This window comes from Schistocerca gregaria, chromosome 2, assembly GCF_023897955.1.
Source record: "Schistocerca gregaria isolate iqSchGreg1 chromosome 2, iqSchGreg1.2, whole genome shotgun sequence".
Lineage (NCBI taxonomy): Eukaryota > Metazoa > Arthropoda > Insecta > Orthoptera > Acrididae > Schistocerca > Schistocerca gregaria.
The window spans coordinates 727,949,825-727,966,754 of NC_064921.1; the positions used below are offsets into that span (position 1 = coordinate 727,949,825).

General features: G+C 37.8%; 1 protein-coding gene across 2 annotated transcripts in view; it reads right to left on the reverse strand.

Annotated features, from left to right (window-relative positions):
• The window catches only part of LOC126334856 (probable multidrug resistance-associated protein lethal(2)03659), a 276,184-nt gene that overhangs the window by 94,204 nt on the left and 165,050 nt on the right, over positions 1 to 16,930 (reverse strand). For both annotated transcript variants that reach the window (XM_049997525.1, XM_049997526.1), the window contains 3 exons: positions 16,249 to 16,395; positions 10,015 to 10,208; positions 5,309 to 5,586 (listed from right to left, as the gene is read on the reverse strand). In XM_049997525.1, the coding sequence (XP_049853482.1) occupies positions 5,309 to 5,586; positions 10,015 to 10,208; positions 16,249 to 16,395 (619 nt within the window). The remainder of the gene's footprint in view (positions 1 to 5,308; positions 5,587 to 10,014; positions 10,209 to 16,248; positions 16,396 to 16,930) is intronic.

The following is a 16,930-nucleotide window of genomic DNA, read 5'->3' on the forward strand; positions in this document are numbered from 1 at the left end:
CTGCAAATATGTGATGATGGGTGAGAATATGGGCTGGCCAGGAGGCATGCCAAGATAGTCCACACAATTGCACGAAACACTGTGTCCAGGTGATGCAGTGGTTACAGCAACAGCCTAGTAAACAGGAGATCCCAGGTTCAAATCCTGGTCCCACATATGTTTTCACTCATCACCAATGATGCGGCATAAAATCCCAATGCAGCTGACATCAATTGTTCCTTCTCTTTCCTTTCCTTTTCTTTCCTTTCTTCCCCCTCCAACTTCAGTCAACAACTACTTTACCTTTGAGGGGCAGACACGCAAACAGACCAGAGGCATGGCCATGGGAACCAGGATGGCTCTCCTCTATGCCAAACTTTTCATGGTTCATTTGGAGGAGTCTTTCCTGAGATCCATAAGCCTTCAGCCCCTGATTTGGTTTAGATGCACTGGTAACATCTTTACCATATGGGTTCATGGTGAGGGTGGCCTGTTAAAATTCTTGGGATCTCTAAATACACTGATGCAAAAAAATTGCAACACCACAAAATAACTAATGTAGAGTAATGAAATTTTGTGACTACATTTATCTAGGTAACATATTTAAGTGATTTACAATGCGAGATCACAGGTTAATGTAAGCAAGAGTAAACCATTGCAAATGTGAAACAATGGTACATTAATGACCAGCATAACTACCAGAATGTTAAATGCAACCATGCAAATGGGCATGCTTTGTGTGGTTCAGGTGCTTGATGTCAGTCTCTGGAATGGACTCCCATGCCTGTTGCACTTAGTTGGCCAATATAGGGATGGTTAATGCTGTTTCTGTATGACAGTGGATTTGTAGTCTGATGATGTCCCATATGTGTTCAGTTGGAGACAGATCTGGTGATCGAGGAGGCCAAGGCAACATGTTGACACTCTGCAGAGAATGTTGGGTTGCAACAGTGGTATGTGGGCAAGCGTTATCCTGGAATGCTGCCCCCTGGAGTGCTGTTCATGAATGGCAGCACAACAGGTTGAATCACCAAACTGACATACAAATTTCAGTCAGGCGCACAAGATAACCACAAGAGTGCTCCTGTTATCATACAAAATTGCGCCCCAGGTGATAACTCTGAATGTTTGTCCAGTGTCTCTAGCACACAGACAAGTTGGTCGCAGGCTCTCAAACTGGTTTCCTTTTAACCAGTACAATGCCATCACTGGTACCGAGACAGAACCAGATATCATCAGAAAGACAACAGACCTCCACATTGCCCTACAATCAGCTCTCATTTGACACTACTAAAGTTGAAAATGACTCTTGTTTGGGGTCAGCAGAATGCACACTACAGTGCCTCTTGCCTCTTGCTCAGAACTGTCATTCAAGTAATTGATTTGTAACAGTACATTCTGTCACTGCAGTGCCAACTGCTGCACAAATTGGTGCTGCAGTGCAGTACAATGTTATCCTGCAGCAGAGATGCTGACTCAGCATCTCAGCTATATGGTGAGTAGAAACTTTCCTTCTCATAATATTGTTACATCCCATCCTGGATTTTCCATTGTTTGATTTGTAAAATGTTATCTATCATTTGTGATCAAGGCAAACCTTAAAAATGAAACAGTACAATGTGCCAGAGCCACACGCCGAACACTACTGGTCTCCCCTCTGTAGACCCATGTGAGAATACATTCTCGTGATCACTGCTTCCAGAAATCACGTACAGCAGCTACATTCCTGCTAAGTCTTTCTGCAATATCCCATCAGTAACATCCAGTTTCCTGCAGCCCTATTACATGACCTTGTTTAAACTTAGTGAGGTGCTAGTAATAGTGTCTTCCTCACATTAAAGGCATTATGGACTAACCTCAACTCACCACATCCAACTGTTATGGCATGTATTTGAAGCAACCTGATTTGGACCCTCATTGTGGCACAACTAGTGCCACTCTTATGCAACTGGTGCAAAATATCAATATACATTATCTTTCAGATGTAGACACACCTACCAACTTACATTTACGTCGCACAACTCATTCTTGCTACTGTAATTTTTTTCCCCCCATCAGTGTGGATTCTCCCAATTAAATTTCACAAGCCTACTAATGAATGACAGTACCTACATTTTGACATTTGCCATCATTTCCATGTCAAATGTTCCTATGCAGCCTTGCCATTCAAAACAAATGTATTTGTTCAGGTGCAGACTTTTTACAGCAATAAAACACCAATCTCACGTTATCCATCACAGGATGTAATTACCACACCAACTTAGTTGAAAAGCAGGTTTCCTGAGCCATCAAATCCAATCCTCATACTGCTGATCCCTCCAAAAAACAACTTATGAGTACACCTCTCATTACTCAGTGTTGTCCTGGTCTCGAAAGTATTAATCTGCTAATTTGACAAGGCTACGGGTTCCAAAAATCGTGTCCTGAAATGGGGTCCATTCTAGAATAGCTTTTTGTCATCCCCCTAATCTCTGAAATATCCTTGTTAGAACCTACTCCTTCTGCACCTACTTCCCTACCCTATGGCTTGCCTTATGCACCTTCCTCATTGTGGCACAACTAGTGACACTGTTATGCAACAGGTGCAAAATATCAATCGACATTATCTTTCAGATGTAGAAACAGTGTGCTATAACAGGCAAAACATATACTATGAAAGGGAAAGCCACCTATGAAATGACACATGTCATGTACCATCTGTTATGTAAATACTGTCTGGCCTTTTACATTGGCATGACTACCACCAAGTTATCAGGATGAATGGGTATAGACATAGGGTGTATACTGACAGCACACTATATCCTCTTCCAGAGCATAATTTACAACATGACAGCCATGACCTCAGTGCCTGTTTCTCCACACACGTCATCTGGATTCTTCTGTAGACACCAGTTTCTCAGAACTCTGCAGGTGGCAACTGACATTACAATATGTCCTTGGTTCTTGCCATCCACCTGGCCTTAATTTGCATTAACTTTTTTGGTCTCAGCATTTCTTCTCAATAACTATTTCTTTCTCCAATACGTTTTAGTTTTCTATACCTTTTATTTTCTGAAGTGTTTATTTTTCCCCGCCCCTCACCTTTGCCACGTACAATGCCTTAACTTTTCACACTTATTAACACATGCTCAATGTTTTTGACAGTAATCTCTGCCTTGTGTATTATCCTATCTTCCACTTTTAAGCTTGCAGGTTTACACATCTCATCATGTGTAGTCCCCAACAGTCAGTGTTTCCTTTTCATCCCATCTGGTAAGTCTCCCATGGCCAGGGGTTCTAGGGAATTTTCTGAATTCTCCTATTTCCTAAACCTCACCAGTCGTTTTCTTTCACACCTATTCTTTCCTTCTTTCCCCTTTAACCCTTCTGTGAGAAGGAGGAGCCATTGGTCCCAAAAGCTTGCAAATTTCAATATCTTTATGTGCGTGTTCTGTTGCCACTTAGTGAGTAGATCTTTTATCTATCCAATTATATTACCAAAAATTGCTTATTTCATTGATACAGTCAATGCAGTAAAATAAAGCAATAATTTTTGGGACTAAATTATTAAAGAATCTATGAAAATATGCATGACAGAAAATCTGATGAACTACAATAGTAGGTACTAGTTGGAAAATTCATGAAACACATCTTTACCATGATTTGTTGCAAACAAAGACAACAGAGTATGCTGATAGTCAAGCGACAACCTTGAGGACAGCTGAGTTCTTCAATTCCATTGCAGATGGGGAAAGGGGGGGGGGGGGTTGGTGGGGAGGGGGTGCACTCTTCACCATGTGGTATGTTCACTCTGTCACCATAATTTTAATGAATGCACAAAGTACACAAAGTGCACTGAAAAATTGCAGAAAGGGAGGAGGGGAAGTCTTCATCAGTCTTTGCTGGATCACTTGAAGATGACTGGCAGGCGTGCAGTCAAAACACCATGACTTGTACTAAATAATGACTGGCTGCAAGCCCAAAATTTATTTGAATATTCAATTTGCTGAAGTTTCTTCACATGCTCTAGAGTTCAGTTTATTTTTACAATTTACCCTCTTCCCAACCCTACACCTTCCTTTCTATGAGAGTCCTTACTTCACAGTACTTTTTTCTATTAGTGAGTCATACATGTAGCAGGGTTGACTGAAATCACCCCAGATATTCCAGAGCTATGCTGGAACAGACATTACTACATATATCACTACCTATGAATGCTTTTAAGTAACTACACACATACAAAGCAGACACATTGACATGTACAAAGTAAATGAAAGAATGATTTTTTTGTTACTGGATTAAATTTGAAAAATTCTATTCAAATGCTTGCATTTTGCATTATAAGCTTCACCTGCATATGCAAATGTTACATATGTTCCACATATATTTAACGTATTTTACACATATTTATATGTATATTTCATCCATATTCCTAGTGAATATCACTCTGCAGTTTCATCTGAATTCTAAAGAAATGTTTAATTCTGTATGTAGCTGCAATCATCAGTCAGTCTGTCAACTATTTAGACCCCCCTCCTCCCTCCAATCACCACTCCAACTCATCCCTCTTTATTTATACATTTTCAAATGGATTAGTCTAAAATCATACATTCAAGTTATTTCACTTACTTTTGCACAATTTTAAAAAAATGAAGTGTTTTTAATACTTTCACATTATACGGGGTAGTTTACAACCCCTATTAGAGGCTTATAGGTACTGTAGAGGGGACTTAGCAAGTAAAGTTTCGGTAATGAACCCACTCCAGAAATGTATGCTTTGGATGTAAAGTAAGTTTGAAGATTATATCACTTTCAAATCTCCTGCTTAGTGGTACGCACAGAGGGGAGACAATGAGCTTTTAGCTGTGTGCCCTACAGCAGCCCATGGTATGGGCTATATTTCAAATACTTGCACTATGAAGGGGGAGATCTGGAAGTGATCCAATCTCCAGACTTGTTTTATATCCAAGCAGTACATTTAAGGACATGGGTTCTTTACCAAAGTTTTATATACTAACTCCTCTGCGCAACCCCTAGAAACATGTAAAACAAATTATGAAACACCCTGTATTTGTACTGTTCCCCATTGACATATAGCAATGAGATATAATGGATTAGATATTTTGTAGTGGAAAGAATAACTATTTCATAATAGCTATTTTTACTTGGTGTGTGTGTGTGTGTGTGTGTGTGTGTGTGTGTGTGTGTGTGACACTAAAATTTATAAAATTGTCACTTTTATTTTGTAATGAAACAAGCAATAAGAAGAAATGACAATCTTTTTATTATAACTTAGTGTAAGTATGATAAATATTAGAAGACATACATGAATACAGAAATTAACATATACCTGCAGGATTGTTGTTGAAGAAATGCATAGTTGCTCGTGTTACACCAATAAACATTTGATTGTGTAGCCTCATTGATGCACGTATGCAAAGGATGAAGAATGATATGGAACGAACTACAGTAACTACAACTGTAGCAACCATAACTGCAGTATAGATATAGACACTTGTGGTTGTATCTGGTATCCAACCATATGCTGTCAAATATGTGTCAGTCTCATTGTAGTATGTGGAGTTACTTTCAGTGTACATGGTTTGCATTATCTCTTCTGAGTTGGTCCTGCAAAAATTTGGCATATATATATTAAGTAAGAATGCTTTAATGAAAAGTCTATTGAAATATAAAATAGAGGAGAGTATCTCAGTCCAAAGCTAATGGCTTTGAATAATACAGAGGAATGACTTGTAAACTGGGAGGTAACAAACATTATTTTACAATTATAAATTAAGAATTATACCTCTATAGTCACATAGCAACTGGATCAATGAGCAGAATACAAGTTGCTAGGAATTAAGAAAATGGAAAAAGATCATAGGTACAACTCACAGACTAAGCCTTAAACCTGATCTGACTCACAGACTCTTTCCTATAAGGCCTATAACCCAGTACGAGGAACAGTGATCACTGGCCATGTAAATGAGCAATGATCATGGGACGTGATCAGTACATCACCAATCCCTCCAGCTGTTATTGGCAGCTGATGAATCCTGGTGTGCCGTTACTTCTTTATTTGAGTAGCTCTGCATTTTGCCTCAAAAAACTGAGTGAGCTCCATTCCATAGATTTCATTTTAAAGAGACATTTAAGGTCCTTATTTGGCCAATAGACATGTGCAAAATTAAGAGTAACAGAAATTACAAATAGCTTCTTTATATTAACCATGCATCATCATCATCATCATCTTCATATCCATGGGTTAGCAGTTCCTTTGCATCTCCATTTTCTGCAATCTATTGCTTCCTTCTTAACGTTCCTGCTGCTCCTTTCCACAAGCTTCTCTTAAGACTGTTTCTATACTCTGCTGCTTCTTCCTTAATAAATGTCCAATCCAGTTTCTTTTTCTTCTGCTTATTACATTCAGTAATTTCTTTGCTCCCCCATGCTTATCAGTACCTCCTCATTTTTCACTATGTCCATTAAGCACATTATCTCCATTTTCTACCATGTTCAAACCTCAAAAGCATAAAACCTTTCTTCCTCTTGTCTACGTTTCAGCACCATAAAGGAGGACATTCTGCACAAAAATATTTTATTAGACTTTTCTAAAATCTTTGTCCATATTGCTGCGAAAACTCTCATTTTCTTACAAAATGCCTCTTTTGCCATTGGTATTCCGATTTTAATTTATGTGCTGCTTTTCCAGTTGTTTTCTATCCTGCTTCCTAGGTATTTAAAACTTTCATTTTCTTTGAACTGATTTTCATTCCATAAATCTTTCCTTTAGTTTCAGTGGTAACTACTATATCTTGAATATTCTTTCTCACCTGTTACTAGAAGGACTTTTTTCCCCAAATTTTACCCTCTCATCATCTAGTGGGCAGTGGTCAACAATACTTTCTAGGTACAGATTGGAAAGGGTAAGTGACACACAGTAGCCTTGTCTTACTCCCTTTCCTACTTCTGGCCAACTGGTACTGTCTTTTGTTTTTGTGTTATTTATTTTTAATTTAAATATCACGAGTTTGTAAGTCATTTCATTTCCCAGATCACTTTATTTTCCTTCATTATAGTTGCAAGCTCATTTTGAGCCACATTATCAAGTGTCTTTTACAGTTCTATAAAACAATTACAGGGTTGGGCAAATAAAAGCAGCCCAGATGAGAGGATACATTTTGAAACCATTTGTGGCAGTTTTAACAGAGGAGGAAAACACCTACAGTTACTTCCAACAGGATGGAGCAACTGCTCATACAGCTGGACAAACCTTGTAGAACATTTACACAATCTTTACACCTGAGAGCTGTTAGCAGTGGCAAGTCTGGTCACAGCCCTACCAGATCTGTCAGTGTGTGATTACTTTCTGTGGGAGCCCTCAAGTCTAAGGTATACCACAACAGCCCTCTTAGTCTTCAAGAACTGCAGCAGAACATTTCAAATGAGACTGCAGAAATTCCAGCACTCCAGCTTTAAGCCAGCATCAACAGCTTGCTGACCAAGGCCCAAAAGTGCCAAGTGATGAATGGTGCTCACTTTCAACATCTACTATAGTCAGGTTACTACTCTATCTCATTTCCTCTGCTGTATTTCATTGTATCCCTTTAAACAAACCTCTCTCCAAGAATTTAAGAGTCACAGCGCATCTTTTGTATCGGTATTTCATCTAAAACCAATTTGCTCCCCAACCAAATGCTCATCCATTATCTTTTATAGTCTTTTATTAATGACTCTTAACACAACGTGGCTGCATGTGAATGAGGCTACTTGCCCTGTGTTCAATGCATTTCCTCATTTTCTGCTTATTTGGTACTGGAATCATTACTATATTCAGACAACCCTCTAGCCATTCACCATTATAATGTATTTTGCTACATAATCTCAGTATTTGTCTTATTCCTTCTTGGTTAAAACATTTTAGTATTTCTCCTGGTGTCACATCTGTATCAGCTGCTTTCTCATTTCTTATTTACTTATTCATTAAGACTGGCAGTCCTTTCTCATCTTCTGAGCATGCACCCAAGATAGTATCAGTTCTTCTTCCAGTATTTCAGCTGATAACCCTACACCCACATTCAATGTGAGTCATTGGCAAAATTTAAAGTACTTGACATAATACTGTGGCATAAATGCAGGTGCATCACAGATAACTCTGATGGCAACAAGACTTCAGTCAGAGATAAAGCTTTATTCACCTAAGAGTAAAACAAAGCAAATGCAGAGCCAAAAAATCAATAGTGTGTACAAATTGTGGCTGATTACTATAATGGATGTCATTTGTTGGAATTCCAGGCAGTGAAAACTCAAAAACATAATTCTTCTAAGAGCACACAGGTGAAATTAGCGGTTTCCATAACTTGCCAAGCAGGAAATCCTCATCTTGGTTGAGTAGGTTGTCTACTAATTATATTTCCACAAATTCCTTTACCACTGAATCCTGTAGGATAAGGCTGTGGCCAGTTTTGACTATCCCATAATCCATGGAATGGGCAATGGAAATATAATATTCAGCTGCTGCAGATTTGTTGGGGAGTGGTAGATGGTTGCGTCACCAATATTCGATAAACCATTCCTGTGCAGTGCTTATTGCTAGTCCTAGATGCTTCTTACCACACTGATCCACCTTTCACAAGAGCTATCTGATAATGCTGCTGAAAAGTAAGGGTTGAAGCATGCTAAGCACTTACAAGATCACATCCACAGAAAAGTAACATATACAAATCTAAGAGAGCTGCACTTTATAATCTCCAGAACAATTTCCAGTCAGTAGTTTACCCTGTAGGTCTCTCAGAGCAAAATAGTGGATATTACCCATTATTTTGCTGCTGAGTGACCTCTCCATATAGAGAATATATACAACTTATCACAAGACTGTCAAGGACCTCACAGCTCAAGGATTAAAAAAACTGCTCTACTTCTAACTCCAGCCATCTACTTGAGGACTGAAGCTTCCCAGATAATTTTACCTTACCAATATCCGCACAATTATACAGGAAAAAAGAGGTTCAGAAGAAAATGTAAGTTGTAAACCATGCTTGGAGCAGATACTACAAGTGTTAACTATTAAACCAACATCGAGTAATGCAGATGCACCAACTTATTGGATGGCCAAATATTTTGCTCCATTGTTGAAACCTTTAGTAAGTAAATGTGGCGATATCTAGATAGTGTCACTGTCTCATAAGTCATACATACAGTTATGTACATAGGCTTCTGTGGCTTCACATACTGTATCAGTTGCCTGATTTGGAGCATTCAGAAGTGATTATATCAGAGCACTTCACAAACTTGGATGAAGTGAAGAGTTCTCAGTATGATGCTAGTTGTGTACAGAATAGAAGGAATTAACTGATTAGCACTAACACATGTATCATGAACTGTGTATTCTACAACCCCAGAGCACAGAACAGTCTATTTAATTCTTTCTTTTTTCTCTTGGTGGTTCTTTACTATTTTTCTTTCTAAACTACTTTTACTCATAATAATTATTTTCAACATCTTCTTCATCATCATTAGTAAAATTTATTTCTAAAGAAGTCTGGCACGTACTGAAGAAGTCATTCTCATCACATTTATCAACAACTTACTCCTCCAACAGTAATTATAACAATCATAAACTAACAAATCACTGCACAACATCACATTCAAAAAGCAAGAGACAATAGTAAAGTCTATTTTGAAACACAGCACATTTACAATTAAGCAACAACATGCAGTAATACACTGCTCACACGCAGCTCATTCACTTAATGTCAATGGCCACAAAAGACCACTGTGACACCACAGTATCAACACCACAGACAGACAAGAATTTCTTACTGGAGGTAATTAAAATGTGTTAAGCTACAATTATTAATAAACAACACTGTTTGTCCACCTGGAAATTCTTCTTATTCCACATTTGTATGTGGCATCTATATGGTTAAACAAAAAAACAAACAAGACTAGTAACACAAATTAGGTACAGTAAATTGAACTTCTGTTTGGAAACAAAACGTTAACAACATTACAGTTTAACAATACAGGTAAATTAAATGACTAAGGAAATATTACCAGTATGAGAGCCAGTAATCACCACCCAGAACAACCACTGGTGTCAATATAAATGCAACAGCCACAAATAACTGTAGACAGTAGTTGCCACCAGAAGAGAAATATGAGAAGTACACAGCACTTCTAACGCCACCTGAGGTTCTCAATTCTGCTTCTTGTCGTGGTGCTGACGCTTCTTCTATAGACGCCATTCGCTGCAAATAGCATGCATTTATATGGAGGCTGTAGCTCTTACTGAATGGGATCCTGTAAATGCTTGACTTATTTTACACAGCTACTTACCACAGCAGATAAAAAAACACAAAATGTATATCCATATTAAAAAAAGATTAAAAGATTGTTTAGTCTCAGCCTGAATACACAGTGCACAATAATATTTACCTTTCTAGATCACAGGAAGTTACTCAAATAGTCTGTGGCTGAAATGGTATGACTAGAGGTGGAGTACAAATGTGTCAGAGAGAAACATATTACAAATAATAATAGCTCCAATTAACACATACATGCACTTGAAATGTACACTGTATAAATTTAACATAATTTGACAAATAAAAAATCTACTCACCATGCAGCACCAAGAGAGCACACATACAAAGTTACTGAAATTTGCAAGCTTTTGGAGACAGTTGCACATTTTTTCTGACAGAAGGGCTGAAAGACAAGGAAGAGTGATGAAAGAAAAGGATTAGCAAGGTTTAGGAAAGTTCATAAAACTCACCCAGAACCCAAGGTCATGGAAAACTTACTGGACAGGATGAGAAGGAAATATGATTGTTGGAGGCTACACTGGACAGGATTTGAAAACTTGAAAGCTTACAGGTGGAAGATTCGGTAATACGTAAGACTGAGATTATTGCCAAACATTGTGCATGAGTTAATAAAAGCAAAAACATAAGTGCATTATTTGTGAGAGAGGTGGGAGGGGGGCGGCAAAAGATAGGTCAGAAAATGAAAGATGTAGAAAACTAAAAGGGAGTGAAGAAAGGAATAGTCACTGGAAAGAAATGCTGAGACAAAAGAAATTAACACAAACTAAGGTAGGGTGTGTGGCAAAACAATGGATATGTTGTAACACCAATTCCCACACCTGGAGTTCTCAGAAACAGATGTCTGGGGGAAGAATCCAGATGGCATGTGTGGAGAAATAGGCACTGTGGTCACAACTGTCATGTCAAAGAGCTTGCTCTGCAATAATATATTGTGTATTGCCAGTACATACCTGCTGCCCATGCCCATTCATCCTAATCGATAACTTAGAGGTAGTCATGCCAATGTAAAAGACCGAACAGTTTTTACGTATCAGCTGGTAGGCTATATGACATGTGTTACTTCACAGGTGTCTTCCCCTTTTCTAAACCTCATCACTCCTTTCTCTTCACCCCTCTTCCTTCTCCTTCAACCCTTCTGCCAGAAGAAGGAGCCACTAGTTCTGTAAGCTTGCTAATTTAAATACCTTTATACGTGTGTTCTCGTGCCACTATTTGGGGAGTAGATTTTTTATCAATCCAATTATATTATATTTTCAAAACCTGATTATTTTAACTACATAAATTTATTATTTTTACATTGCAAAGTTTCCTTTATCATCTTTTGCCTCTTTTTAAAACTTTCTAGTACACGGCCATTTCCTGAAGTCTGTTGCTGAAATTGTGCGACTGGAGGTGGAATACAAATCCATGTTTGTGTATGTGTTTTAGGACATAAATAGGATAATATTGTAACTTAACTATAAGTGTAATTAGGTTTGTAATATGCTTTAATATACCTCAGTACTACTTAAAGTTTTAACATAAATTTGTAAAACAATGCAAGGGTACAAAAATCTATTGCACTAAAATAACTGTATACTACTTCTTCTAACATTTATGACTTGTTTCACCTCTAGAAATGGTTTGTACTTGCAGAATGCCATGTTGCATTGTGGTTCAAAATCTATGTTAAATTCTAGACACCCCCCCCCCCCTCTAAAACTGACTGGCTGGTATGTCAGCTCATAGATCAGAGGGAAGCAACAGCATATCACTTACATAAGTTCTACATTTAGCAAAACACTGTGGTGTTTAAACCAACGTCTGGGTTATGAACATCTTTATGTCACTACTTTAGCAAATTACACAAATAATTTACAAACTTTGACTTTTGATAAGAGTGAAAGTTTATTCAGTAGAATGTGTTACTTCAATGACAATTGGTATACTTGTGTTCAAGACTTTTTATAACTGTAAATATACTTCATAAAAACCAACATTGTCAAATATATAAAAGTAAGAACTAAAATAAGTTTCATTCTGGAAACATACCCCAGGCTGCTGCTAAGCCATGTTTCCACAGTATTCTTTGTTCTAGGAGTGCAAGTCTGCAAGTTTTGCAGGAGAGGTTCTGTGAAGTCTTGAAGATAGGAGATGAGGTACTGGTAGAAGTAAAGGTGTGAGGTCAGAACATGAGTTGTGCTTCGGTAGCTCAGTCAATAGAGCACTTGCTTTACAAAGGCAAAGGTCCTGAGTTTGTGTCTCAGTCTGGCACATAGTTTTAATATGCTAGGAAGTTTCAGAAATAAAATAGATTAGAGAAACATTTGACCTTTGACTGATGCTCAAAATCACACACAGCAAATGAGGTGCTGATTGAGAAAGTTCAACATTAAACTAAGAATCTTACAATTTTAAAGAGTACTAGAGGATATCTGCCTGTGGTTTATGTAGATACCTGACAAATATCCTTTAATACTCTATAAATACTGAACTTAAAATTCTCAATCAGCACCTCATATGCTGTTCATGATTTTGAGCATCACTCAAAGGCAGATAAATTGTTACTCCAATTTGTTTTCTTTCTCACTTTTAGATAAATCATTTCCCACAGCATTTGACTATTTTTTCAATTTTTTATTTTCCAGTTTTGTTCAGAAAACATGAAAAATAATATATTTAACTTCCAAGCAATTAAGTACATGTTTTTTTTTCCCAAAACCACACCTCATGCTGGTCAATTTGTCTAATCCCAACTTGTTGTTTGGCTACGAAAATTGGACAAACATCCATTGTGTGATTTCTAGGGAGTCTTGCTTTCAATCTGCTCAAATAATTGACCAAAAAGTGCAAAATGCAGACAGAATACTGAAGAATGTGAGTGAAAACTGTAAAATGAAACTCTGCCTTTTAAGTGCACTGTGCTCCAAAATTAAATTTCCATGAAGACTAAAAAGTGGAAAGAGTGGAAACTGATCCCAGGGGCTTGCCTTCTATGGACAACATCTAACATACGAATTTTCTGAGAACACTTCAATGACTGAGTACATGGTCCAACATACCTCACCTACTTTTCTAAACCTCATACAGTAGTGGTCATCAAAGTGTGGTCTTTTGGCTACATCTGGCCCAAGCCAAGTACTGTTGTGGCCAGTGGTTGTCAGCTGTATTTTATAGTGATATTCATCTATCTACTCAAAGGCACATCCAAAAACATCACGTAACATAAGAGCTTCTTAAGAGTGTATATTTAATAGATGTTGGTGAATTCGACAATGAGGTACGTAAATTTGGCCACTTACCTCAAGGGCAGAGAGGTAAACAGTGCAACTACTGCAGGATTGAAAGATATGAGAGGGGAAATGTTTTATTGTTTGTCTTCTAGTGCTGACAACTTAAGGGCAGTATCCAATAGCCATGGTACAAATTTTGACCCAGAAGTAACACAGAATTGTCAGTGCACATTATAGGGATGGTCATCTTCAAAAACTTTACTTATTTGTAACAAGGAATGATAAATTAATTAAGGTTGTTGTAATACAACATAGTGGCTATCAGAAAACTGGCATTTAAAGCACTTATCAAACTTTTGTGATGGTGTCTCATATTCAACAGTGTATTGAAATATAAGTACAAATACTATTATTAAGGGCAACCAATCATGCACGTGGTAAAACCAACACTACTCCATGAAATTATAGTGTCACAAGTGTTAGACTGCAGAGGTTGCCACCAGTCTGAAACAGGCCATAGCCAACATGAAGTGTTCAAAATGGTGCTGACTTTTAACTATCAGTACTTGGGGGCGAAAGCCAATCTTCCATGCCTGTAATGTAGTTGATTTACTGGGGGTTCATAACATGCTAATTTACCAATTAACAATAAGATTGGTATATATGTGGCCTGAGGTGCTGCCCCGCAACATCAGTATTGGCTCTTGAGCAGAACAGTTTGACTAGCAATGTCATACAGCATCTACTGCACACTTTGGTTGACTTGAAGCCTAGATGAACAGAAATGGTGAAGAGTGGTTCATTTATTGTTTGGGACTTCACTGAGGAATGAAACATTCAGTTTGCTCTAACAGGAATATTTCGGATTGATTACAATGATTTGCCAACTAGGACTTGTCAGATCTTTGCATCTGAGGAGCATCTGAGCCAGTCAGGGAAGCAACATGGACTGACTCACTATGTTCCATAGTAACAAATACTCTGGTACAGACAAGGCAATAATCTGTGCATGTACAAGGTGGTTATAATTAACCTTTCACTACTTGAGCTAGTGAAGACAGAAATGATCATATCTGCTATATGGATATCCAACTTTATGGGAATGACATTCAGACTGTGCAGTGCAAGGTTTGTGTTGTTAGTAGTGGTAGTGTCATGACTTGACATTAAGCACCAGTATTGATATGGCAACATAGGTTTGAAACACAAGCATCAGTGTTCATTACAGTTGCAGAGAGTCAACAGGGGTCTGGAGAAGGTTACCAGGGCTTTACTCGTAAAGCTGCTTTATCAAAATGACAGCAATAGTGCTGCTGATATTAGTGAGTATTGACACATTAAAGAAATAGAGAGAGTTCCTCGTTCTGCATCAGGGTCGAAGAACATGATTTGGAAGTTCGAATTAACTAGGGATTTAGGAATTGCTCCTGGGAGAGGCTGATGACCGGTTGTGTCATTCGTTATTAAAGAAATTATTGATGCCATTGATGAGTATGTTGGCTGCAATGTGCAGTGTTCAAACAGTGTACAAGCTGTGCTGTGATGGCCAAACATTCCATGGACCAAAGTGCTGAGAACAACTTTGAAATGGTATCTGTACAAATTTCACGTTACACACCAACTTTTGCCACATGGTACAGACATTAAAGTAGACTTTGCTCTTATGTTTCTTTCAGCAAATACTAACAATTGTCACATTTGGGAATAATTACCAATGACATACATTCGTGAAGTTCCACTGCATAGTCAATGCATCACTGTGTGGTGTGGCTTCATGACACAGTTAAGACTGGTCCGTTTTTCTCTGAGGAACTCAGAACCCAGGGATCAAGGACATGCAGTGTCAATGCCACATGCTACTGTGATCTGCTTCATCTACATGTTACCCCTGCTCTACAGGAGGAGGTGCTTTGGGCTCATCTTTCTGAAGCATGAAGGAGCTCCTCATCACATTGCTTATGAGGTCACTAGGTTACTGTGTAATACATTTGGAAAAAAACCAAATCATTGGACAATCATTCCAAACTGTGTGGTCACCAAAATCACCAGATTTGAGCCTGTGTGATTTCCAGAAGGGCAGGGTTTATCAACGGACACTAATTCATGTTGGAAGGTGGGTGAAGAGATATGACAAAATTCTCATCATTCATTCACACACCATGTTCCATAAATCCTATCCTGAAGGAGACCCTTCAGGTGAGTGTATGAATGTATGGAATGAGAGGAAGATGCCACAGAAAAGTACTTGAGTCTAAAATTAAGGAATGTATAGATATTAGAATATGTAACAGGAAACAATAAAAGATTACACATAAGGAATGCTCATAACTAGTAATGAATATATAGTAGTATCCTAACAAATAATTCAGTTAACTACTGTTTCTGAGAGCAAAAATGTTTCCTTAATACATGGATTAGTGCCCAGTGGCCTGCGTGTTTTGTGGCATAATTTGTTGGGATGGCGTATCAGAAAATGGGTGCCATTCATGTCAATTTGTTTCCTCACATGCTATAGTTTTGATCTCATATGCTGCTGTCACATCACATGACATGGTGGCCTGTGTGTTTAAGTAAACTTTGGAGCTATTTAGGCACAACTCATGATATAGAGATAATTTATGAGAAGAAAAATTTGAAGTAAGCATTGTAATTGCTTACAGAAAAGTTAGGTAGCCTTTACAGCTCAAATATATAGGAGAGTTAGACATGGACACTACAGGTTAAGATTAGTTACAAGTTTTAATCTAGCTCACCTCAATAGGATCTCGTTTTCCTTCTTCATCTTCAGGCTCATTGTCTTCCTCCGCAGTTGTATCTTCAAACTCAGAATTCATCAGTTTTGCAAAATCCAGACCAGACTCCTGAAGTTCAGAATAACTGCCTTTTGCTTCAACCAAGCCCTGAAAATAATAACAGATAAATCCTTTTCTCAAATAGCTCATATTGTAAACAATATTCTTTTTTTCATTTTTCATCAACACACAATTTTTCAGGTTCTAAATTGGTATATGTGAATGAAAAAAAAATACAGTAATATATTCCTTGACTATTAAAGTAATTAGTTATACTGTAAGAATAAATCATCAAAATAAATCATCAAAATATTATCTTTGGGCCCAGAGTTCTACGAGAATGCAGTAAATAGAAAATTAAGGAAAGGGAGGTCAGAGTTTAAAGAGCCACTGACCAAGAGGTCATATGAGATGGAGTGCAAGCTCAAATAGGGGAAGGATGGGGAAGCAAACTGGCCATGTCCTTTCAAAGTGAACCAACTTATCATATAAATCATATACTGAAATGTAGGAAAAGTTACTCTGTGTAGCCACACTTTGATTTTAATCCTACTGCTTCTGAATGTTAATCCAGTGTCATCATGTGCTACATATGAAACAGAAATGAATTAACGAATAGGTAACTGTAATCTACACTTCACAT